The 26,135-nt window shown below is 39.5% G+C and overlaps 1 protein-coding gene across 13 annotated transcripts in view; it reads right to left on the bottom strand.

Moving 5' to 3' along the window:
- The window catches only part of TEAD1 (TEA domain transcription factor 1), a 269,692-nt gene that overhangs the window by 52,920 nt on the left and 190,637 nt on the right, over positions 1-26,135 (bottom strand). For 4 of the 13 annotated variants that reach the window (XM_042447674.1, XM_042447612.1, XM_042447541.1 and 1 more), the window contains 7 exons: positions 24,557-24,619; positions 24,405-24,467; positions 10,761-10,772; positions 8,364-8,498; positions 8,107-8,153; positions 5,656-5,717; positions 3,874-3,998 (listed from right to left, as the gene is read on the bottom strand). In XM_042447674.1, the coding sequence (XP_042303608.1) occupies positions 3,874-3,998; positions 5,656-5,717; positions 8,107-8,153; positions 8,364-8,498; positions 10,761-10,772; positions 24,405-24,467; positions 24,557-24,619 (507 nt within the window). The remainder of the gene's footprint in view (positions 1-3,873; positions 3,999-5,655; positions 5,718-8,106; positions 8,154-8,363; positions 8,499-10,760; positions 10,773-24,404; positions 24,468-24,556; positions 24,620-26,135) is intronic. The other 9 variants (XM_042447807.1, XM_042448185.1, XM_042448271.1 and 6 more) reach the window with 6 other exon arrangements.

Genomic DNA, 26,135 nt, shown 5'->3' with positions numbered 1-26,135 from the left:
AATGAAGTAAACATTATGGTCTTAATCATACAAGACATTTAATCACACTCAAGACAGACCAATCCTGTGTGTAATTTATTTATTTAGAATTGATTAAAAACAATTCTTCCCAGCCTCCTGAGTTCAAGAGCCCTATGCCTTATAGTGAGTCAGATCACTGGTTTATCTAACTTGGTATTGGCCCAGAACAGACTGCCGCTTTGTGGAAGCCTGGGGCCAAAATTAGGGTTTGGGAGAATGGTGCAACCGCATGCTCCCGAACCCTAGTACACACTGGCAGCACCATCATGGCTTGACCTTGTCCACATGGGGGCTGCCATCATGATGAATGTGCCGCGCAGCATGCAGACATCACTGGCAGGAAGTGGTGTCATGGTGGTGCCTTTTCCCGTTTATGGCGCCGCAAAAAAGAAGCCGCTCTAGGCAGCTTCTTTTTGGCAGCGCATCATTGCCATGCTGTTTGGTGGCTACGGCAATGGTGCAGGGCAAAGACGAGTGGCATGGTGCCGCCCCGTCTGTTGAACTCCATTGTCTAGTAAGATTAGTGCTGGCTTTCCAAGACCGCTGATAAATTCCCTCAAATCATCCCCTTATTTTATAATCTGCTGAGGGACATCTGTATGTGTATCATGAAACCCTGGTACATAATACATATTCTAGAACTTTGTAGTTCATGTTAAGTACTGCTTAGCCCTCCTGATCATATGAACTAAGTGTGACATCTAGAACTGGCTCAGTGCTTTTCTATAAGTAAATACTACAAAAGGATATTGCTAATGAAGGAAAACTGATCTTTCATGGCAAACTGCCTGAAATCACTAATCTGGATAATCAGATCTGAAAACTATGATCTTCAATAGAATAAACAGAACACTAAAGCATTGCTCTGAAGTAGAAAGTTCAAACAAATTCTATAGTCTGGTAGATTTATTTGTTCTCTGCCAGCATGATGCAGTGGTTTGAGTGTTGAACTATGATGCTGGAGACCATTGTTTGAGTCCTGGTTTAGCCATGGAAACCCACTGGGTGACTGTGGGCAGGTCACACCCTATCAGCCTCAGAGGGAGGCAAAAGCAAACCCCGTATGAACAAATCTTGCTATTCTTCCAAATCTACCATTCTCAGATAAATGTAAAATTCCTTCTTTATCTCAGTACCTGCCCTACTCTCTTGCTCTATTACATGGTAGATTTGCAGGAATGGAGGTCATGGACAGGATTATAATGAAAAACAAGGGTCTTTGGAGAATGCTAAGGCTGCAAAGGTTGTGAGTTTTCTGGTGGAATAGCTGTGAATGAAGGGATCCAAGAATGGACATCACATGATTTGAGGAATGAGAAAAATGAATAATTTTGTCAACATAATATTGGCTAGAGATGGAAAGACATGAGAGATGAAGGCCAGATGTAAGACTGCACTAATGACCGGGAGAACATTGTCATTTACTATATTAGTATCTGTGTTGTACCACTGTATACTGATACAGTGATGAGATATCTAAGTGGATCAACTAACTTGGCAGGTATGTAGAACTTGACAGAGCAGTAGATAAGACAGCTGAGTATCATCAGAACAGGGGCAGTACAAATGAAATTACTCAGGAATGGAGTGTAAAGAATAGCAGAATCTGTAAAATAGATCTCTGAGGGACTCTAAAAGATATGGAATGACAGAGATGAATTAGCACAAATTAGCAACTACAGATTGAGAGCTAGCATGGTGTGGAGGTGTGAGAGTTGGACTATGACCTTGGAGACTATGGTTCAAATCCTCGCTAAGCCATGGAAGCCCACTGGCTTCTTTGGGCAAGTCACACTCTCTTAGCTTCAGAGGAAGTTGTTGTTATTGTGTGTCTTTGAGTTGTTTTGACCTATGGCAACCCTAAAGCAAACCTATCACGTGGATCTCTTGTCAAGATTTGCTCAGATGAGTCTTATGTTTGCTTTACTCTGATGTTGAGAGGGTTTGACTTGCCCAAGATCACTCAGTGGGTTGCAGCAGATGAGCCAGGATCTGAACACTGGTCTCCAGAGTCTTAGGCCTCATTCCCACTTACAAATAAATCATTCTGTGATCTGAATTAATGGTTCGATTCAACAGCAATACATGGTTCACACTACATTTGCCCCAATTGCACTTTTTCTCTGTAAAGTAACCCACTTGTTGTTCACATTCACGAATGAATAGATTCAAAATGGACCCGCCCCAGCCGGTCAAAGGGCAAATTTAAATCAATTCCGATCTGCATCGGGTTCACACTTGCACAGAATCGGTTTATCCAAAAAGAAGTGGAAAAAACGTCAAAAAGATGCGGGTTAAATGGGTCTAGTGCATGCCCCCCCTTCTCCAAATCGCTCCAGTGATTCAGTTTAAGTGAGAACCAGGGTCATTTGAACCAGTTCAAACTGATTTGCAATCCGGCTTAAAAAGTAGTGGAAATCAAGCTCAAGTCAAATGCTCAAATCACTATACCACACTGTCTCTAAGAGGAAGGCAAAAGCAAAACTCTTTCTGAAGAAATCTTGCCAAGAAAACCCCATGATGGGTTTGTATTAGGGTCACCATAAATTACAAACTACGTGAAAGAACACAACAACAACAGGACAGCTACAGGAAAAACTACCAGTAGAAGAATTAGCAACTATAAAAACAGTCATGGATAATCAGGACATGAAAGCTGATTCATTATATGAAAAGGCAACCAAAAGATCAAGGAGAACAGGTACAAAACAGAGCCCTTAATCTGCAGATGAGATCTTTGGAACACTGGACTTAATGGAGTAAGGAGGATGGTAACTAGATTGTAGGTGATTGTATGATAAGAATGGAAGGCAGGACAAAGGGCAATGAGTGCCATGCTACAGAAGTTAGAAGGAAGTAACGAGGAAAGGCGATATTGGCCAGTGTATAGTATGAAAGAGTTTTTAAAAAGAATTTAAATTGAACAGGACCCTGCCATTGGACATAATATAAACGAGGGCAAGGAACTTCTGAACATGTGCTGTAGAGTAAAGACAGGTACTCCACTTTTCTCTAGAACAGGCAGCAACTCCCACAGTGCCTAAACCTTAGCTGTGTCAATTTAGGATACATCTGCATTGCAGAAATGATACAGTTTGACACTGCTTTAACTGTTATGGCTCAGTGCTATGGAATCTTGGTATTTGAATTTTGTTGTGCCACCAGAGCTCTCTGACAGAGAAGGCTTAATATCTCACAAAACTACAAATCCCAGAATTATACAGCATTGAGTCATGGCAGTTAAAGTGGTGTCAACCTGCATTATTTTTGCAGTGCAGATATAGCCTGAGTCTTACCTGGCCCGTAGTCTAAAATACCCAGAAAGCACCAAGTTACCCACCCCTGACATGAAGGAAGGCACAAATGAGTCAATTTTACATGACAGATTTCAGGTTTGTACAACCAATTCTTTTCTCTTTTGTCTCTCCCCCATGCTCTCTTCTACACAATTCTGAAAGCCATTAAAAGATATGCTGAATGATTTTATTATGCTCTTTGGCTCTGAAAGTAAAAAAAGTTGAAATATGATGATATCAAGATTAAGCATTTGTTCAGGTACATTCTTGTTGACTATAGAATACGTTATTTTCAGTATTAACATTTCTAATGAATGACACTGAAGCCAGAGTATTCTTTACTAATTTTGAAATGCATTCTTCATTCTGCTTTTCAGACCAAATGTATAGTTCAGAAAGCAAAACCTTAACAAAACAGGGGATGTCTACTATACATACATTAGCATGCACTACACAAAGTGAAAAGCAAAAAGTGATTGCAAAATTATGACGGGTCCAAGATAAACAGTGTCTATAAAAAGCTTATTTAGAAGGCATATTTCAGAGGAACACTTACAGAATCTGGATCTCTTTGTTGTTCAAGAAAAGCCGAAAATTCTACTAATCTAAGTTTTGTTGTTCCAATGGACCGACCCTGCCAAGCAGGAACTGAGGGTGCTGGAGCTGATGCAGGTTCAAACCCTAAAGAGTGAAAAAATCAACCTTATGAAGTCAGCAATTTATTTGCTACTTGGATTATGACTGCATTATGTTATTAAATACTACAGATAAGCAAATCATGATGCCAGCATGTCCTATTATTACAGGATGAGCATCCCTAATCTGAAAATCTAAAATCTGAAATGCTCCAAAATGGGAAACTTTTTCATGAGTGATTGAGACAGTGACATTTTTGCTTTCTGATGTGTCATTGTACACACTTTGCTTCATGCACAAAATTATTAAAATATTTTTTCAGAATATCTTTCAGAGACATAGCCATGTTAGTCTCAAATATCAGTATTTGCATAAACAAACAGAGCACCTTTGAGATTAACTAAGTAATTTAAGTTGTAGCATGAACTTTTGTAGACTAGTTCTACTTCCTCAGATACATGGAGGTATAAGACGTATATGAAACATAAATGGATTTCTTGTTTAGATTTGGGTTCCATCCCCAAAATATCTCATTATGTATATGCAAATATTCCCAAAATTTAAAAAAGCCCAAAATCTCAAACGCTTCTGGTCCCAAGTAGTTTGAATAACCGATACTCAATCTGTACTTTTAGAAATGTCACTGCTTTTAGCTTCCTCTTAGTTGCTTGAATCTATACATGCTGAACAACTGTACAATTTGTATTTTTGTTCTGCATTCTATTGGCTTTTTGTGATATTATGTTGTTTTTATCCAGCATTTTCATTCTTCTCAATAAACCAATATACAAAGCAACAAATATCTTGTTCCTCTATCTTCTGTAGTTCCTGCATTGCTTAAAGGTTGTGTTTTAAAATATTGCTACTCCACATTATCTTGTAGGTCATTATCTTGAAGTGAACACAAAGATATAACAAAATCTAAATACTATGATTCTAGATTCACTGGTGGTGGAGTGGTTAAATGCCTGTACTGCAGCCACTCACTCACAAACCACTCACATACCAGCCAGAGGTTCAGGGTAGACTCAGCTTGACAGCCTTCTGAGGTCACTAAAATGAGTACCCAGCTTGTTGGGGGCAATTAGTTTATACATTGAAAACTGCTTCGGGAGTGCTTAAGTGCACTGATAAGTGGTATAGAAATGTACTTGCTATTGCTATCTAGAAAGACTATATGCCACATTATTAGCTTGAAGGATAAATGCCTATTGGTATCTATGGTATGTCTCTACAGATAAGGGAGAAACAAATGTTTATGAAACCAGGTATAAGATCAACCTAATTATCTAGCTTAATTTCTCATCACCAAGACAGGTGAGTACACTTTTAAGTTTAAAAAGTCGAGAGGTGTGTGCCACCTTCTTATTGATTCTTCCACAGTGAAGATTTCTGAAATACTTAATAGGTCATTGCTGCACTCAGACGTTGGTGGTACTATTACATGATCTACATGCATATTCTATGATCTCTAATGAACCTGCAAATAATTGTGAACATAATCCCATAATGTATAAATTCATTCATGATAGCATATAAAGATAATACCCAACTCCCCAGTGAATTTTTATACATGTTTAAAGACAGCAAAATGCACCAAAGCTAAAATAGTAGTAGTAATAATAATAATAATAATAATAATAATAATAATAATAATAATAATCATCATCCCAAAAGAAATGAATAAACCTGAACATGTTACCTGAAATGGGGGTTGCAACTGTTGGCTGTATAGGGTAGGCCTGCTGAACAAATGGCTTTATGCTGAAACAAACCATTCGACAATGAGTTCAGACACTACTAAAAGCATAATGTTTTTAAAAATAAACATCCTTGGGATTCTGTGGCATATGCTGTGTAGTACACAAGTACTGTTTATTCTAAATGTATTTGTAGAGCAGAGCTTCTTAAATTCCTTATAGCCATGGTCTTAAACAGGACCACTGAAGAATAACACTCATGGTATACATGAAATGCTTTGAGAACTATTAGTAGAAGGTAGGGATCAAAGCAAAGGAACACTTTACCCTGAGTACAGATACCCCAAAGTCTACAACGTTCAAGTACTTCCATGTGTAATGCACTGACATTTTATTAAACTTGGGGAATTTAAAGTAACAGGAATTTTCCTTTGTTGCCAAACAAACTCAGGCTGCCAGAGTGACCTAATCGAACCTAGGGTCACTGAAGGCTGTGACTCCAGTTCTCCCAACAGCTGCTCATACTGTACCAATGGGGATGGTCAAGTCAGCATCCAGGTTCATAGGTTAGATCAAGACATTGTACAAAACTGTGCTGGGAAGTCTCATGAAATTCAGCAAATGACCCTAGGGATATTTGGTCATGACCCTCTGCCAGCATCTTAACACGGACTATAGTTGGGGCAGTTCTCAGGAATGCACACATATGTTCAACTCCTCTCATCACATTCATTTAGTTATTTATTGCCTGTGTTTCAGTGAAGGCTCTGATATAAAGCTGGATATGGAGACAAAAAAATGCAGTATTTGTAGCTATATGGGAACTAATAAATCCCTTTGTTCTTTGAATACAGTATTTTTCTTAACTCTAAATATTAAACCTGCTGTAACAGCAAGAATGATCACACTCTCAATTACACATCAGTTCTATCAGGACAAAAAGGATGGTAAATGCATGCAAGGAAATAGATGAATAGGTGGAATGGATTTGTCTGTGGACATGTGGGATCTAAGCTTACTTGTTCAACCTTCAAAAATTACACTTTTTTCAAAAATTGCTACTAACTCGGGAGGGAAGCAGTTTTCACTGAGGCCAATATGTGTAAGTGGCTCAACAGTCCACTCTGAAGGGGTAGCCTGCAGCTACCCATTTTTGCGCCATATGAGAGCTGCAGTAACCGCACACCACAGCCCCCATCTGGCCTTTCTAGGGCACGAAAAGGAGCTGCAAAAAGCAGCTCCTTTTTGTGCCCTGGAAAGAGTGCCATAGTCACGCTGCCACATCTTTGCAGTGCTCTTTCGGCACTGCATCATATGGACGCAGCGCCGGAGGAGTGCCATGATGCTGCGCACCATGTGGAGCGGCACAAGACATCATGGCCCCCTGGGGTGGAGTCAGGGTGTGCAGCATGTGGACCCGATGCCCTGATTCCGCCCCCAGGCCAGCTTTAATGGTCAGTTTGAAGAAGGCCTAAGTCAAAAATTTGCTCCTGATCACATAAATGCAGAAACAAGAAGCTGAAACAAATTCTGAAAAGTTTGAATCCACCTTGCCAAATATTTAAATAGGGGTAGCGTTTATACAAGCAAGATTAAATTTTCTTCCACTGGCAATTGGATGGGTTGACATATAAAGAACAGAGTATGTGGTTGTGATTTCATTTTATAATGGGAGGGGAAAGTTTTGTCAACAAAAGATACAATTCACAGACTGCTTGAACACTCTATTTACTATGATGTTAGAAATAACTACATTTATCCTTTTTGTAAGACCACTTAAGGGGAGGTCTTCTCCTGTAAAAGCTTGTCTTTTTGATGTCTAATGCAAAGAAGTATGTCAAAATTTATTGTCAAAGCTTTACAAATACATGCTATACAGTCTAATGGGATATGAAAAACTGTTCTATTTTTAAGGATTAATTAGCATAAATTTAAATTGTACTGATTTTTTCCGGTTTTTATTTTTGGTAATTGTTTATAATGGCTGTTTGTTAAAACACAATAAACTGGTATGATAGGGAATCCACCGTTCAATCAAAATGATCTTTGATCTTATGGTCATGCCATGTGGGATCACAGAAAGGCAAGAAATGCTTTACAACACATCTACATTTCAGGAACTAATACTGACTCAGATGCCAGCCACAGCTGCTGGTGAAACATCAGGAATAAACTCTTCTAGAACACAGACAGCCTCATAGCCCAAAACCCCCACAAAAAACTACTAATATTGACTATAGAAAAAAAATCCTGCTGTACAAAAGGCTAATCTATCCTCCCCTTTCTCCTTACTTGCTTTAAATTGCCTGGCTTAAGTCTCTGACACTGACATGTGTTGGAAAGGTGCACCCTATTTTGGATATATGTCTATTTAAATGAGCTTATTACTATGTATGTATACTAGTGCAAACACACATTTGAAAACATAGGAGTATGGTATTTCTCAAACTTACTCTTGTGAAGATCCAGGTTGTCCTGTTTGTATCATTCCCGGCCAAAACTAGATGGAATAAAAAGGAAAATAAATCAAAAACACAACTTTCAATTCCTTTGCTTTCTTTAACAGCATATTTCCCCTGCTTTTTCCCCCACCAAACAATTTTATAATGGGAGGGGAAGTACTTTTCATGCATAAATTAATTGATCTAGACTTCATTTCCTGCCAATCATTGTTCTGAAGTGTACTTTTTATTGCAGCCAATTAACTTACTCCAGGTGCTCCAGGAAATGTGGGACGAGGAATTCCTGGCAGGCCCAACTTATTGTGAATCGCTGTTGCAGATACTATTTGAGCTGACGACATGGCTGCCATATGTTGGAGTGCTTTGTCCTTTGCGGTCTGATCCTTTAAAATGACAATTACAAAGTAATCATTAATGAACTGGACACAAAAAATAACAGTGAGCAAGCACAGCTAAAAAGCACATTCACTAAAATTAAAAAGGCACAGGAAATACGCAAAATAAAAGCATACCATGCATAAAAACGTAGCATGGGGGCTCACATACACTCAAGATGGTCTGGAGACCCAACTTCTCTCTTATTGTGAATCACTTTCACACTGAATACGGTAGTTTTCTACTGCAAAAAAGTAGGAAGTCAACTGGTTCTGATACGGAAACCAGAATGGAAGTTTAGAGGGAGAGATTTAAATATGTGCTTAACTCTTTTATTGAAATCCATGGGATTTAAAAATTCTCAGCTTAGGTTGGATTGTGCTTTTAATGGCTTGACCCGCAAAGTAGGACACCTGGAAGGAATTTTCCACAGATTAGGAAACATTCTATTTCAACAGGGACTGTTCTAATTCAGTAATGGATTATGTTAGAAAGTAGAGAGCTAATTCAGTTGCAGAGTATGCTGAAAGGCAGCCTGAAGGAAGTAAGATTCTCCCATCCTAAATGCCAACAATACCATAGGCCACTGCACCCACAGACCTTTAGAGTGTGTTCTTCAGATCTATACCTGAAGCTGGTTGCTGTATTTTGCATATGCTAACTGCAAGGAACTGATAATCCTGCTCTGCTGAGAAGGAAGGGGATCAGCTCTTAAACAAGGACAGATCCATCTAATGATAATGTAGGACTTTGAATTGGAGCCAACAACCCCTGGGAAATCAACTAAAGTAGGCCTAGACCTTGGATAAGCTCTTTTTTCCCCTGCACTATGTCTTCCACAACCCCCCAGCCAGCAACCATGCTGACTGGGAATTCTGGGAGTTGTGGTGCAAAATGGCCTTGGCCTATGGGTTGGTCACAGCCTCAGGCCAAAAGGTTTGGATTCAGGTCCTAGTCCCTGACAGATTATTTGTATAGTCACCAACGGGAAGGATTGAATTTTTACATTACTTCCACTTCCAGTCTCTTCCAAACTAAGGGAAGGTGCTATGTGTGTGTTATAAGAACTGAAATTCAACGCAAATGCAGACCAGCAGTGCCATTAATCTAACAGCACCATCAAGGCCCATTCCTATTGCATAACACACACACACTTCGGAAATTTGCATGTTTGATTATCTATTAGTACAGGGCTGATATGTCAACACCAGGAAGCTGTGCATGAATAACAGAATTGTGTGGGAGAAACCAAGTGCAAAGGGAAAAATGCATTTGATCAGTCCCTCCCATTGAGATGTATCAGTCTCATACACAAAGACCACTAGCTGCAGGGGATCCTATATGGCTGCAGATATGTGTGAAGGAGGCTAGAAAGGGAGAAATAGTCCTGTTCCAGATACTGACTCAGTACAGATTCAGACCCAAAATGTATATTACTTTAAAGATGCAGCTAGCATCTATATAGCTCTGCTTCAAAGTGCATGGGGGAAACCCATTCCTTTGTCATCCACACAATCACAATTTAGACTGGGAGTTACACACCTGCAACTGGTATTGCTAAAATAATTATTTGTATTTTAACAGATCATAATTTACAGATTGCACATACAAGGAGGCAACCTGAGTTGAGATCACAGCAAGGAAAAAATGTACTGTATATCTTCCCACATCCTACTAGGGGTCCAAATCCAGATTAGCCAAATTCCCCCCTGCCAACCTCTGCTGGGATTTATTGAAAATAAAAGGACATGTAGTTGCTAGCTATGCCTTTTAAAATATCAGGTTGTGTTTTATTTATAAATGAAGCCACATTGTGTTCCTCTAGATCTTTTAATAGGATCATTCTCGGGCTGGGAGCAATAGAAAGAATTAATGCAACTTAAGTGCCTTATTTCATGTCATATATTTCCTCCCTTGGAAAAAATAATGGTTTTAGTAAATACTTAACATTGGGTGTAAGATGCAATATAAATGAAGGAACACGAGCACTAAGAGTCAGATTCATTGCTACAAGCAAAGTTGCAAGCATGCTGGCCAGTAATGCATGCCATCCAATATGGTATATAAAGTCATACACATATTCCCTTGAAAGCCCATACACAGGAATGAGAAGGTGAGTGAGCAGCTTCTTCACTTGAACAGCTCTTTTAGAAAAAGCACAGGCTAACAGTACAATTAAAGCTGGCTAAAAAAAAAGGGAAAAAGGAAAAGAAAATATCTGCCAAGCACAGCTGAAGTACATAATGCTTGCTTTATTGAAAAATACTTACCATACTTGTTACCTGGGTGTAACAACAAAAAAATTGTTAAAAGGCTTCTGTGTGAGTGCAATTTATTAGCAAAATATGCTATAGCACAGATAAAAATGGAAAGGGGTTCCTCATTATTTTGAATAAATAGTTTTAAAGGGATAATACATTTTCACCAAGGAGCTGATTCATCAAGAGAATAAAATAACTAATCATATTATTGCCTATCATGCTGATAAAACTAAATGTCTAGTTTGGCAGCTTCAGGTCTTCTATCTGTTTGGAAACTTTTAAAAATGTCTGTATTAAAAACTCAAGAGGTTCTCTATTTGAAACCAAATTACTGGGGGTCTGGCAACAGAGGGAGCAGCTGCTTCCAGTACCAGTATCCTCTCCATCTTGTGCAGAATGCAAGACAGAAACCTGATCAGGTGTTAATACATTCAGAAGTGACATTAACACCTGTGGACCCATCTGTGCCTGCACAGTCCCAAAGGAACTGGCTGAGAGGAACATGGCTGCTGAAGAAACCATACTTTTATCAGCAGCAGGGATACAAGAATACTTATTCAAAAGATTAATGGCACAACCTGACCAATTTTTGGCTGCTAAACCTTTGGATCTCACATTATTATTTTGAATGACTAGAAAGGAAATCTGCTTTTACAATAAGAGGGGAGAGGTTTTTTCCTTCTATGGCAAATTTGAAATAAGATCATGGTATGGCTATTGTTCTTGGGGCAGATGATATCTCAGCCAAAACCTATAAACTAGCACACTGATTGTCTGGGCTGGGCCACATGCATTTATACCACCAACTAAACCTGGTGCTGGAGATGCAGCCCTTTAAGTAGGCTGGCCAACAGACCTAGCTCCTGCAGTATTCAGAACTAGGTCTAGGCAGTTGAGAGGCTTCTATGATGGCTGATAACTGGTGGAACAATGTTAGGTGCCCCCGAATCCTTTATGTGCCTGATGGGCATGAGCATGCAACAGTTCTAAGTATTTCACCAGGCTATGCTTCTAGTGAGTCCTGTTTCAGGACCTTCTTCACAAGATCACTCTCTGTCCTCCACTCCCGAGTTTCCAATAATTTCATTAAATTTTATTTTATGGTATCCTTCTATGATCCAGGTTCAACCCCAAAACAATAATGTTCAGTTGCTTTATTTAAATATTTTCTGTGTTAAGGTGTTAGTCTTGAAATGGCCATATAAACTGGTAGAAGGGTCATAGCCTACTGGCCCTTCCCCTAATATCCTCATGAATGCTTGTCCTGTCCACTCAATCCCTGACCTTGCAGGGTTGAGCAGCAAAGTCTGAGGTGAAGTGCTACTCATCTTAACCTGAATGCAAGTAGATCTCCTGACCATTCTACCTAATTTCAGTTTGCCATTCAGAGTTTTTATGAGCAGAGCCAGCATGCATACTCCCATGCTCCATGGCTATTCTGACATACACCCTGCAGGTATAATATATCAAGAGGGCTTCTGGAGTACCTCTCTCTCTTAGATAGGGGTGCACTGGAGTTAACCCAAGAACAGAACTTGCATTTAGAAATGTATCCTCTTAGGAAGGAATTTTCCTTCAAGCCTTGCTTGCAGGAGATGGCTTGCTTGCTTGCTAGCTTGTATTCCTAAACTATTTCTTGCCTTAAGTGGCCTCTGCCAAGGTATGTGTGTTTTTTCTTTCATCACCACTGATGACCCACTGCAATCTGAATTATACAGTTAAATTGTAAATGAGCTGGTGCATACAGAAGTCTAACAAATTATTGGGGAGAGATGAGAAAATCCAGGTCCTTGTTAGTCCATGATTTTATTATCATTTCACCTTTACATAATGAAAAGGTGGCTGTTACTTCCTCTTTATCCTCCTCCTTCATCTGATATGCAACTATTTCTGGGGTAACTCATAACAACTGATTAATCACATATTAAAATGCTTCATGACAGTTTGAGCAGCAAGTGGAGAAGACTACATCCAATTAAAACTGGATGGGGAATTTAGGCAGGCAGATTAGCAGTAATTACCTAAACTGGAATTTGGCCAAGATACATGACTTAACACCCGTATTCTCCACCTCTGAGTGCACTGGGATCTTTAATGAACACAAGCGATCAGGACCTTGGCTTCCTAAGAAAATAAGAGTCTCTTTCTACTGTCAGTTATGCTGCAATAAATATGAAATAGCTTAATTGGAGTCAAATGAAATTATGCAATCACTAGTGCAAATGTGAACAGAAATTCAGCCTACATGGATGTGCTTTAAAACTCTCTGATAGAATACTGGTGCCAATACTGCTAACATTATTTCCTGTAACAATGTGCCTTGGCTGATTCTCTTCCAGTATGGGTCTTCTAGCCAAACCTAAATTTTAAATCTTGGAATAAAGCAGCATTTTCCCTTAACAATGCTCCTTGAAAACACTTTCTCCCTTTCCCCTTTTTTCCCCTTCCCCCCCCTTTTTTTTCTTTCTTTCTGTCTTTTTTACAAATTGCTTGTTTTTGAACTTCAGGTCTTTCTGTATTCAAAGCTCAACAATAATTTTTTTTTTAAAAAACCCTCTTCTGAGTAGCAGTTTTTTAAATAAAGGAACTTACAGAACCATAGCAATGTCCTGTTCCCAGAAGGAAAATAAAGCAAATTCTGTCAGATTCAGATTTTTCTATATGGGCCAGGATCTCTATAAATACTCTCCCACTTCTGAGAGGGAAGGGAACTGTTATATGAGACCAGAGATGGAAATAGAGAAAATGTTTGGTACACAACCTCATCTAAATCCAATTGCCAGTATAGTAGACCCTTTGGATCAATGAGATTTACATAAATGTTGATTTAGCAGGGTTTCAATGGTGCTTTACAGACTGTCCAAAAAGGGTGGTCTGTCGGCACCATCATTTGCTGCGCAGAGGAGCCCCAGTGGCCAAACCGCGTGACTCCTCTGCGCAACAAAAAGAAGCTGCAAAATGCAGCTTCTTCTTGTGGCGCCCTTATGACGCCGCAAGGTGCCAATGGTGCACTTGCGGCATCATAAGGGTGCTGAGATGTGCAGACACTAAGCGTCTGCTACGTCAAAATGGCAGCATCCATGTAGAATGGGCGCTGCCATTTTGTACGCGCTCAGCGCGTACTAGGGTTAGAGGCGTCTGGAAAGGACACCCCTTTCTAACCCTAGTACGTGCCGCGCACGTACTTTCGGCCCATGCGGAATGGGCCAATGATTGTTTAATGCAACTACTTTGGCTGTACCTAGAATTGAATTTAGGTCCTTCTATTTCAGAAGATCCTCCCTCCCTTTTTAAGTCTCAGAATAAATGGGAAATATGTCTAGTCTGAGAAAAGTTTGTGCTGGGGGGGAGATAGACTAAGTAGCATCATCTCCCCAGCCAACCTTCTGATTCTCTGTAGTTAGTCCTTGTATTCACTTCCATCTGTAAAGTGAACATGCTGAGGGGGGAAAGGTCACAACAGTTGATATAGCTCAAAACCTCCCTGTAGCTGGCTGAAGTTGAGGCATAGGGATTCTTTGTGCATTCACTGATAAATGCAAAGATAACTGAGATCCTCCAGAACCCTTGAGACATGAAATGTTTCCATATAGAAGTGTCTGTTTTCATCTTCACATAATGTATGGAAATCAAACAGTGGCATCAACTGAAACAGTCCTGCTTTCTCTATATATATTCAATATACACATGAACTTGAATGTGAAAAGAGCTTGTGAAGAAAGAAAAGTAGCACAGAGTTTAAGTCTAAAAGAATGTAACTGAGAACACGTGGTTTTGCCTGGAAAATTGCATGACCAATAGGATGGCAATGAGCATCAATCCTGAGTAAAAACAAGATGAGGTGGCATAAGAAGAGCAATAGTAGGAAATTGTAAATAAAATGGAGTGGAAAGAGGATATGTGCTAGATAGTATGATCAGAGAGATAATTGTTGGTTCAACGAAACTAGGTTGTTGTTAGCTGCCCTCAAGTCAACAGCAACTCATGATGACTCTATGGATGAGGTATCTCCAAGACCTCCCGTCCTCTATCTCTCTGCTCATGTCCTGCAGACTCAGACCTGTGGAATCCCTTACTGAATCTAGCCACCTGGCTTTTGGACTTCCTCTCTTTCTGTGGCCTTCCACTTTTCATGGCATCATTCATTGCCTTTTCTAATCAGTCTTGTTGCATCCAAAGTATAAGAATCTCAATTTAGTCATCCTGGCTTCCAGGGAAAGTTCAGGCTTTAGCTGTTCTAGGACCTAATTTGTTTGTCTTTTTGGCTATTCATGGTGTCCTCAGCACTCTTCTCCAGCACCACATCTCAAAAGAGTTGATTTTCCTTCTATCTGCTTTCTTTACTGTCCAGTTCTTACATCTGTATATAATGATGGGGAATACAAGGGCATGGATGATTTTAACTTTAGTATTAAGTGTTATGTCTTTGAAATTTAGGATCCTTAAAGTAAAAAATATAAAGTCTAGTTAAAGTATAAAGTACATATAAAGTAGTTTATACAACGACTAATCAAATGCTTTTGGGAAAGCAAGGCACTGTAACCCCCCCTCCCCTAAAAAGCTTCTTATATTTTGAGCATACTGCCTCTGTAACAGGAAGATGAGTTTTTTAGCTCCCATGGGTGAAAGCAATCAAACATATTCTCCATGCATGTATCTAATTCTCCTTTAAAACCATAACACTTTGTGGCAATGAATGCCACAATAAATGTACTATGTGATGGACATGTTTTGTTTCTCCTGAATCTGCTGTATCAATTTCATTGGTTGGTTTAGAATTGTGAAACAGTATTTTTTCCTTCTTTGTCAATGTCCGTATGTCCTAATTTTATAAACATATTTTATATCACTCTTTTGCCATCATCTTTTCCTAAGCTCTAAAGCCTCAAACATTTTGGGACTTTACTGCCTCCGTGAAGGCAAGCTACTCCCAACCTTTTGCCATTTTGTTTGCTCTTACTGGGTCTGCTACAGGGTCTGAGGGTCAAAACAGATGGCTATAAAGGGGCAACTTGATGCTGCCCTTTTGAATGTAGAGTTAGGGCTGGGGCAACTGCATGCCATATTCCAACTGGCCACTTGCCAGTGAAAAAGAAGCAACAGAAAGCTGCGCCTTTTTGAGCCGTACAAATGCTGGCTTTTTTACTGCCGCCGTTGTGGCTTTGCTGAGCTCCTGCAATGTGTGTCATCTAGACAGTAAAACATCTACACAAGTGGAACCCAGTCAATACAACTCATTCCATTTATTAAAAAAAAATATGTGAAAAACTTGTTGAAATTTTATATAGCAAGAAAACTAGGAAATTTTGCCAGCAACATCTTGGACTGCCTGAAGGAAGAGGCCCCTCCCTCTTCAACTGTCATCTCGGCCTCAGAGGGAGCCATCAGGCAGACTCAGCAACATCGGGGACTGCCTGAGAGCTGGTGGAGGACTACTTCTGCCGCTGCCCCCCCATGTCACCTGGGAAGAAGCTCCCCAGAACTGCGGAGGACTGTCTTGCCGCTGTGGTGGCTTTTTACCAGGGGGGAGGGGTTAGTGAGATATTTGCTGTGAACCGCCCTGATCTATGGAAGGGCGGTATAAAAATAATAAATTTATTATTATTATTATTATTATGTTCAAAACCATCTTAATGTGAAATCATTCTATAATCCAAACAATGCAAATTATTTTGTATCCTAGGCAGATAAGCAGAAGTATTAAATGAAAATATTTCCTAGGTATAATTAAAAGAATAGAAAATAGGAAATGTTTTTAAGAATCAGAAATCATGTAGCATTATGCATTTTCATTAACACACAGAAAATCTAACACAACATAACTTAAAAAAATAATAATGTGAAACCAAAGAAATTGCAATTTGCTACTGAAATGGATTTTTATAGTAAAGCAGAAAACACTAACAGAAAATAGTTTCCTAATAAGTAATTTTGCAAATCTTATTTCTGTTCACATATTATATTGATTTGAATAACCTTTGAAATTATTTTCTGTATTTTTTTAAAAAAAGATAAACAAACCATGGAAGCTTATGATTGTTCTGGACAAAAGACAGTTGAATAATTGTAGCCATGATCTCCAATTTGCTTATTATTAGAGGAGGCAGTAGTAAATACAAAAGCTGGCTATTTCAGCCAGGCAATAGCTAATGCTAAAAAGAGAATGCACATTCAAAGCTGTCCCAACTTGCTGCCTAATGAGGAGCAATTAATTCATCTTATTGTATTTCAAAATGGAGAAGACTCCATTCACATCAAAGGGAATTTTTCAAGGCTTTTATCATTGTTCATTTTTTATATATAAAAAAGAAGCTATACAGAGCTATCTTTGGCATCCTAACTGTCAACAGTATTTTCTTATTACATGCAGGCAGTGTGGAATGTACACTAATGGATTTTAAAGTATTGCACACATGTGAATTGTAGGCATTTTTTTAAAAAAAATTAGCTAACCTTAATGAATTCTAAAAATATATGCTAATGGACATTGGAAAGCAAAAAGATTTAGTTATTTTTAGGATAAAATCACTACCCCAGTATCTGTACACCTGCTCATATATTTGGAGGGAAAATATTCACATCTGGGTGTGTTTTTCCAAAAACCCATTTACAGAAACTGATCTGGGAAAATTTGGGGAAACCAAGTACCATGGCACACCAGTACAAAAGGAAGAGTTGTGGCATTTTTAAGTGAGATGTTAAGAAGTGACAAATAAACCAAGAACAAAAATATCAGTGGTAGTTCAAGAGTTCATGGAACATTTTCAAAATTGGATCAGAAGGTATAAACCTTTTCACATATCTATGTTTAAGGTTGTCATAAGTGTTTCTATTATGCTATATGTACAATAGAATTGTGTACAAATTTTTCATAAATTGTTAAGTTTGTATATAGGTAACTTGACAATGTTCTTATTTACTCAGTCAGACTATGGCCTTCATTGACCATATAATAAATCAAGGCTCTTGGGGAACATTAACGTATTGTTTAGTTACAAACAATAAGTTCTGGCATTGGGGGGGGGAGCCAAAATTACCCATTCACATATCACACTAAACATGACTGGAATGTTTGCAGTTTGTTTAGCCATTCCTGCTCTCAGGAGCAGCAGTGGGAGCAAGCAAACAAGTGGCATGGATTTTGAGATTTTATTTATGACAATTTTAGTGTTGGTTTTAATATGCTACAATCTGTTAGTTTAGGCTAACACAGATTACAAGCAAACAATTACTCTGTTGATTATATTTTATTACTTGAGGGAATACTTGAGGGAACGCCTTCTTCCCTGTTGTCCGTCCCGCACACTAAGGTCCTCTGGAAGAAATCTACTACAGCCAAAAACATCTAGGCTAACATCAGTTTCCCAGAGGGCCTTTTTTATTACTGCTCCAAAACTATGGAACGACCTGCCAGAGGAGATCCGTCATATTTCCACTCTGACAGCTTTTAAGAAAGCACTCAAGATGGATCTCTTTCAGCACGGCTTTCCAACTTAGTTACGCTCCCCAGATACAGAGATATTTGCCTGCTCATCTGCCTATTCTTCCCTGCCTATCTTTATGTCTATTTTTTATTGAATGTTTTTAATGCTATATCATCATTGTTTAATTCTGTTGTAATGTTGGGTATGAGGGGTAGGTTTAGGGTTTGATTTTTTTTTTCTAATCTTACTGTAACTTGATGTGTTTTATTGTTGTAACCCACCCGGATTCTCCATGATTGGGTGGGCTAGAAATAAGTCATTATTATTATTATTATTATTATTATTATTATTATTATTATTCATCAGAATGGTTAAAAATAGAAATAAATAAATAAATAAATAAAATGTTTCAGCATAGAGTTGGAAGAGAACACAAGAGCCATCCAGTCCAACCTGCTGCCATGTAGGAATGCACACTCAGAGCATCCCTAACAGATGGCCCGCCAGCCTCTGTTTAAAAAACACCAAAGAAGACTCCAGGCAGCATATTCCACTGTCAAAGCACTTTTGTTGTCTAGAGGTTCTTCCTAAAGTTTACACAGTGTAAGAGTACAGAACAGTGTTGGCAAATGAGGGGGCAAGGGCTGGTGGGCTTGAGGAGACAGTGGGGGAGGAGGCTTCAGGGGCCACAAAAGTGGAATCTGGAAGCTGTATCAGGCAAGAGATTGTTCCTTCCCCACCCCTACCCTATAGGGATTGAGCAATCTGCACAAAGGAAGCTTAGCCCTGTTCACATGACATGGCACACAGAAGGAAGAGCAAATTGCTGGATCATATTTACCACCTATATACAGATGTTCATAACAACTAAACAAAGCCTACAGAAGTAAAAAAAAAAAGAAGGTCAAAACAGGGAGCCTGATGGCATGTACAACGCCTATGTGTGTGATATGACTGGTAGGGCCTGTGTATTTGATTCCATCGTACACACACCATGACATCCAAACCGTGTACTATCAGTCTGAAATAGTAAGGGTGCTAGGTTCAAAATACAAATTTGTTCAGATCTGAATTTTCTGAAGTATCATAAATCAAATGCAATTTATCCCAAAACACAATTCAAAATGTATATGGGCAGAATTAGCTTTTAGCTTTAGAATAAATTTTGTTTGAATAACAGATAGTAGTTGAAACTTAAAACTGACATAAGCAAATACTTCCAAAGGCTGATTTTAAGGCTATAAATAATCTTGAGGCATACAATTATTTTAGTATAAATAAAATGAACTCCTCGTAATTGTGCCAATTTCATTCAGTTTTGATCAAGTTCAAAATAAATGCTCCCCATAAATAAAATTATGAATGGGGCTCCTATTTGTGCCATTTGAGTGTAAACACTAATTTCTGCAGCCATTTTGGGCAGCTGCTTTTTTATTTACCTAAAATGTCTCTCTTCTCACTTTTGCTCCAGACCACTCACCATGCAGACCTCACTGCAAAAAGCGCTTTAGTCCAGGTGAAGGGTATCCTCAGCTCCTTGATCTAGAATGGGTCTACACTCCAAGCTGTCCCTAGAGTATCCTGGGTCCAAATTCCTCCTGAAGTCACCCCTTACCTGCTCTCTTCCTGCTGTGGGTTTTCAGCTGTTGCAATGAATGATGGGCCTTCCCACATGGTCCGTTTGTTGCCTGGTGCCCTTGCTGAAGTCAGATATGAGGTGCCCAGACACTCTACAACTTGTTCTGACCTCAGAGTGACTCATGCTCACAGGGGCAGTTGTGAGCACTTTGCAGGGACTGAGTGAAAAGGCAGCTTCTGCCATTGTGCGAAGAGCTGAAAACCCACAGCAAAAAGTGAGGTTTTAAAAATGTGGGTTAGGGGGAAGCCTCAAATCAGGTGTGGGCATCGTGAAGATAGTTCAGATCCAATTCAAGGTTTTGGCTCTGCTTCATGTCAACAGGACTCAGTGAGCCTGGGAGGAATTTGGAGTGAAACACCCATGTAGACAAGACCCTAATCTGACATACCGGGTTTTCCAATATGGCCCATGGAGAATTCTCTATCATTGTTGTAGGAATTAGGTACCTGACTTTCAGTCATCAAAATAGTGAGGAATGCATGTTATGCTTGTAGTTAAGAAATCTATGACTCGTTCTATGAAAAGAAGAGAGCAATACTGATGGAACCATAACAATGCATGAAGAGAGAAATCATTAAACTAAGGACAACTCCTGACATAAATACTTCATGCTACTTTAACATAAAATAGTACTAAATGGGGAGATTTTGTCACCTTGGTGCATTACAGACTGCCCCTTTGGGCGCTCCTTTCCCCGGTGTATCGGGGCCTCAGCTGCCAGAACGGCAGCCTCCGAGGCCCCAATCCACCACTTTTCAGGCCGTGGGGAAGCGGCAAAAGGCCACTTCCCTGCGACCTGGAAAGGGGTGTCTTTGGGGCTTCAAGCCCCAAGGACAGCCGGCGATGGCAGGGAGGAGGAGAAAGGGGCCGCTTGGCCCCTTTCTCCTCTGTGTGGCTGGCGCAGCCATCTAAAGGCTGCACCCAGCGACACAAAGCTGGAAGGAGCTCTGAAACGGAGCTCCTTCCAGGGTCGTGGAAAGGGCGCACTAGGCGCCCTCGTGCGGCCCCACTACGTCACAACCGCACCGCCTCATTTGGTGGTGGCCGTGTGGGACAGCTGCCGCCATTTTGTACGTGCTGAGCACATACTAGGGTTGGGGGTGTGCGGAAGCGCCGCCACTTCCTAACCCTAGTACATGCTCAGCACTTACTTAGAGGCCCATTTGTAACGGGTCCTTGAATCTTACTTTAAACCAAATAACCTTTCAAGTTACTTCAGTCAAACCAACTTAGAAAACTAACTCTATGGATTTGGGTAGATTATGATATTGCAGCATTTTTTCCTTACCCGTCAAATACAGACAATAAAAGGAAACATATTTTTTTCACTGTCCCTTTAATTTATCCTCTACCCTTTATTTCAAGTTTTTATTGCCCTCTCTGTCTGATCATCTTGACATGGAGGCAAATCTGGAATATGATGTAGATTCATAGAAATCCCAGAAATATTTCCTATTTTGTTTTAGTGTTACAAAATAATTACAGGGGTCTGATTGAATCTTTGCTGGTAGACCAAAATATATATTATGAGCAGCTCCTTAGAAGAATCAGGCTGTGAAGGAACATCTATGTTCCGTACTCTTCAAGCAAGAGACAGTTTGTTGTGTCACCAGACCAACATCAGCCCTGGAAAAGGCTAGGAACAATTACTTGTAGGTCTTCTCATTCCTATTCGAAGAGTGAGACTCTCTGCTGAATAAAATGATACTAAAAACATAAGCAATGTGACGGATCAGACCAAAGGTCTATCCAGTCCTGTTTCCACAGCAGCTGACAAGTTGCCTATGGGAAGCCTTCCAGCAGAGCAAGAAGGCAACTACACCTTCCATCTCATGCTCCCTAGCAACCGATACAAAGGAAGTGCACTATGATATAGAGCCACCCTGACTAACAGAGAGACATCCGTAATCCTTCCCACATGAACTTATCCAATCTATTTTTAAAGCCATCTAAGTTGGCAGCCATTCCTTTATCTAGTAGCAGTGAATTCCACACAGAATTTTGCCTGTGTGAAGAGGTACTTTCTTTTATCAGTCATGAATCTCCAACCATTTAGCTTTAGCAATGACTTCTTCCTGCAATTCTGGAAACTATCCTTCTGAATGGTTTGGAAGGATGTCCAGCACTCCAGAGCACATTTTGGGGGTGTTTGTGGGGAAGCTGAATGGAAGAGGCAACCACTTCCCATTGCACTTGATCTTGCTGTTGTGTAAGCAGACATTCAGTTATGGGAAACAACTTTTAGGGGTGAAGCAGATGGGCAGCTAGGAATGGCCTCTGTCTGTTCCACCTGTGATTGAGCTGTGATCAGCCTGGGACCACAGCGACCACACAGCCTGCTCTCAAAGTGGGCCATCAATACAGTCTCAAATGTTTTTGTTTTGCCACCCCTTTTCCTGGTGGCTTGGGGCTGCATTTGGTGGCCTCAGAGTGGCGTCAAGCCACTTTGGGGGCATGACTCTTCTGAATGCCATGCTCCTGAAGTGGCTGGAAGGCGCTCCTTTTGGTCTGTCTGTTTTGGGTCTCAGTTCTTAATTCTTATTGTCCTTGCTGATGAACCTCTTTGGACAGTTAGTTCTTCAATGCTGTGTCAGGGAGATCTAAGAGTAAGAGTCAGGAATCAGTGACTAATTTTCATTGGTGCTTCATCACACAAATTAGTTTTTACTGTTGCAATTTGTCTTTTTGCACTGGTGTATATACTGAAATAGTAGGAATTACAGAAATTATTATTCAAGAAATGAGTTCACAAATTCTTTAAAGCAAACTTCACAGAACTGGTATGTTCAAGAAATAGCACCATCAACTTTAAGGGAGACCTAAAGAGAAAACCCATGGACATAGTGTTTAATTTGGTTCATTGTCATCATAAAGGAAGTGCAGCAGTAAGAAATAAACATAATATTTGAGTTGTGAATTTTAAATATTTTAGATGTAGGTATGAAAAAAATTGTTACAGTTTCCTCCTGCAACAAAGTTACAACACTATTCTCCTGAAAGCCCCAGAATAGGTAACTCAGTACAATCCTAAACAGATAGTCCATCCTAAGTAATTATTGGATTTATCCAAAGGAGGCTGCAGGTGCCCAGTATTAATTTGGCATGCGCAAGGTGTCAGTATACTGTTTAATTTTCTTTATATGAGCTAAGATTACTTAATTTGAGTCATCAGGTTTGATAGTTTTAGTTTGAAATGCTACTGCTTTCTGTATTGTGGCACCCTGGGTTAAAAAGCAGTCCATTTAGGTTATTTCCTGGTTCTTTTTCACCAACTGCTCAGCCAGTGCAACTCAAAAGCCAGCCACCAACAGCCATACAAGCTTGCCAGCATGCTGCCCACAGCATATTGAAAACCAAAAGCTCCTAACAAGTAGGACACAGCTACAAAGCTAGCCTGTTATTTACATATTGCAGTTCTAGGACTGTGGCAAATATAATCCACAGTGTTTATCATTTAGGGTAGTGCAGTCACTTTCTGTTATGTTTTGCTTCCAAGTGAGTTTTCTTTAAAAGTACCTATCCTAATTTTGTCAACATTTTATCCATGATAGTCAAGATACTAAGTGCTACAAAAATACTATCTTAACTGATACTTTGTCTATAATTCTAAAAATATTCAAGGATTATTTCATGTAAAATCTACATAAATAAAATTTGGGGAATGAAACATTGCCTGTTTCTTCTTGTTTGCCCTTGAAATGAAGAAAGGAAGAAAGGGCATCACTCGTTTAACAAATTAAAGGGAGTGAAGACATAGCTTCTGGAGGATACAGTATGCTATTTAAGGAATGATCACGATGAAATCACTCAAATCAGCACAACATATGTTTATTCAAGTGTCAGTCCCACTGAGTTCAGTCAAGAGTATTCGCCAGTATGTGAGTACAAGTTTTCAGGAAAAGGACATTACTTTATCAAGAGTTTAGCATTTTTATATCCTATGAATTTCAGCTTGAGACCATGTGCCTAACTCTCCCATTGAGACCCATGTAAACTGAAAATGCTTCAGTTTGGGTGGATCATGCCCCAAACAAACACGTTAGTGTTGGGAGGGAGAGTGACTTATTAATGCTACATTTGGCAGATTAGAAATGCTGAAAAATCATAGTCAAGAATCAAATAAACTAGGGTAGGCTGAGAATCTAATGCCTATTGGGAGACAATTTTTTTTAAAAAAATTCTGGTGTCTCAAAACCCTAAGAAAATTATGTTGTCCAAACCTCAGGTATCACACTGTTTGTGTACAATCCAAATTTTCCTTTTATTTAACTGCAATGTTTTTGGTTTTTAAAATATAAATTCTAATCTATTAAGCTATTTTAAACAGAAAAAAGATCCACACATTTCCCTGCAAAGTATGCATGCCCGTAGCAAGTAACATTTTCAAGGATGTTAAAAATAATTTAATATAGATGCTAGTGCAGAAGTCAAAAGGAAGGAGAGAGATTAAACACAAAGAAATGTAAACAGCTACCACATGCAAGGAAACTAGGTTACAAGAATCACAGCACCAGGCATTCACCAATCACCAGGCAAAACAGGAAGTGAAATGCATAGCAACCACAAGCCCAAAAGCAGAAAAGCGCATACCTTCAGCTTGGAATGAAAATCACGAGATTTCCTTCTGGCAAGAACCTGAATGTGACTAGACACCTGCAGGGTAGGGGAAGGGAGGGAAACAAAGGAAAAGCCTGTAACCATGGAGATGAAAAGCCCCCTACAACTGGGCAAGCCAAACGTACCTTAATGGCGGCTTGAATTTCTCGAACTTTCTTCCTTGCTAAGACCTGTATGTGACTAGACACCTACATTGTTCAGAGTTATTATAGAAAGGACAAAAGGGGGAAAAGAAAAAAAACACAAAAGAAACACACTCAAAAATCAAATATCTGTTTACCAAAAACAAATTAAAAAGTTTCTTTGGGAGGCATTATTTGCATTTTCAGCAAGCTTTGTTGTTAAGAAGCCACATTCCCAGCCATACATCCTACTTTTAGCAAAGACGCTAACCAGGCACTGATCATCACTGCAGTGACTTTATCAACCAGAAAAAAGTTTCAGAGTACTTTCCATTCTCACAGAGAAGCTGGGACGTTATCTAGAATTTTAAAACCTGCCAGCTATTTTTTTTAAATCATCAAGAGTATTGTTTATGTAGTTTTATCATTGGTTGTTTTTTTTAATGATCAGGGAGAACAGCATTTAAGAATAAAAACACACACACAAAGATTGCAAGGAAGTTTTATTTTTAAGCCATTTGCTTTATTTATATCCTGCCCTTTCCCCCCAGAAACAAGACATAAGGGAGCTTACAAATTTAAAACAAAGACTGTATGGATAAAAACAAAAAAAATTATCATTAAAATGAAATTAAGCTATCAAAATCATTGAAACACTTTAAAATATGCGTTAAAGGTAAAGGTAGTCCCTTGATATGAATGTCTAATCGTAACTGACTGTAGGGGGTGGTGTTCATCTCCGTTTCTAAACCGAAGAGCCAGCGTGGTCCAAGGACTGCTCTGGTGGTCATATAGCCAGCATGAATGCACTGAACGCCATTACCTTCCCATTGAAAAGTGGTACCTATCTATCTACTTGCATTTGCATGCTTTCGAGTTGCTAGGACTCGAAAGAAGAAGAAGCTGGACTAGTGACAGGAGCTTACCCCATCATAAAGCACTCGGGCCTCAAATTGCAAACCTTCCGATTGTCTGATCATCAGAACTGGCATCTTAATCACTAAGCCACCGAATCCCATCAAAATATGCATTACTATCCTCAGAAGTGGCATCTTAACCACTAAGCCACTGCATCCCTTCAAAATATGCATTACTAGCCAAAATAAAACAAAAGTTTAAAAAAACAAAACAAAACAAAACACCCTCCTATTAAAAGCCCTTTCTTTAAGAGTCAGGACTCCAAAGCCTGCTAATGAAGGACAAGTAGAGACATTCTAGGCTTCCTAATTAGGTCAGTCCAGAGCTTAGCAGCAGCTACCAAGAAGACTCCCTCTTGCCTTTCATGAAGGGCATGAGAGGAAAGTCTCTTGTGAACCTCTTATATGGCCAAGCCTCATTACCTTTTCCTGGCGCACCAAGGCTTCTTCTGGCATATGCTGGAAGCCGCGTAAGCCGCAGCCATGTTTAATGCAGGCGCACTGACCCTTTGGATCAGTTTAGGTTTCCAAACACTCTTCAAAGGCAGCTCCATGTGGAGAATATTATAGTAATATGCCATTTCCAGGAACAGTTACTACATTTGAGTGTGAAAATGCACTCCTGAGCACTACAAAAACCTTAATTTTCAGGTTCATGTCTGAGT

The sequence above is a fragment of the Sceloporus undulatus genome, chromosome 1 (assembly GCF_019175285.1).
Source record: "Sceloporus undulatus isolate JIND9_A2432 ecotype Alabama chromosome 1, SceUnd_v1.1, whole genome shotgun sequence".
Classification (NCBI taxonomy): Eukaryota; Metazoa; Chordata; class Lepidosauria; order Squamata; family Phrynosomatidae; genus Sceloporus; species Sceloporus undulatus.
Note: the sequence above shows the minus strand (reverse complement) of the source record. Positions and strands in the feature narration are given on the sequence as shown.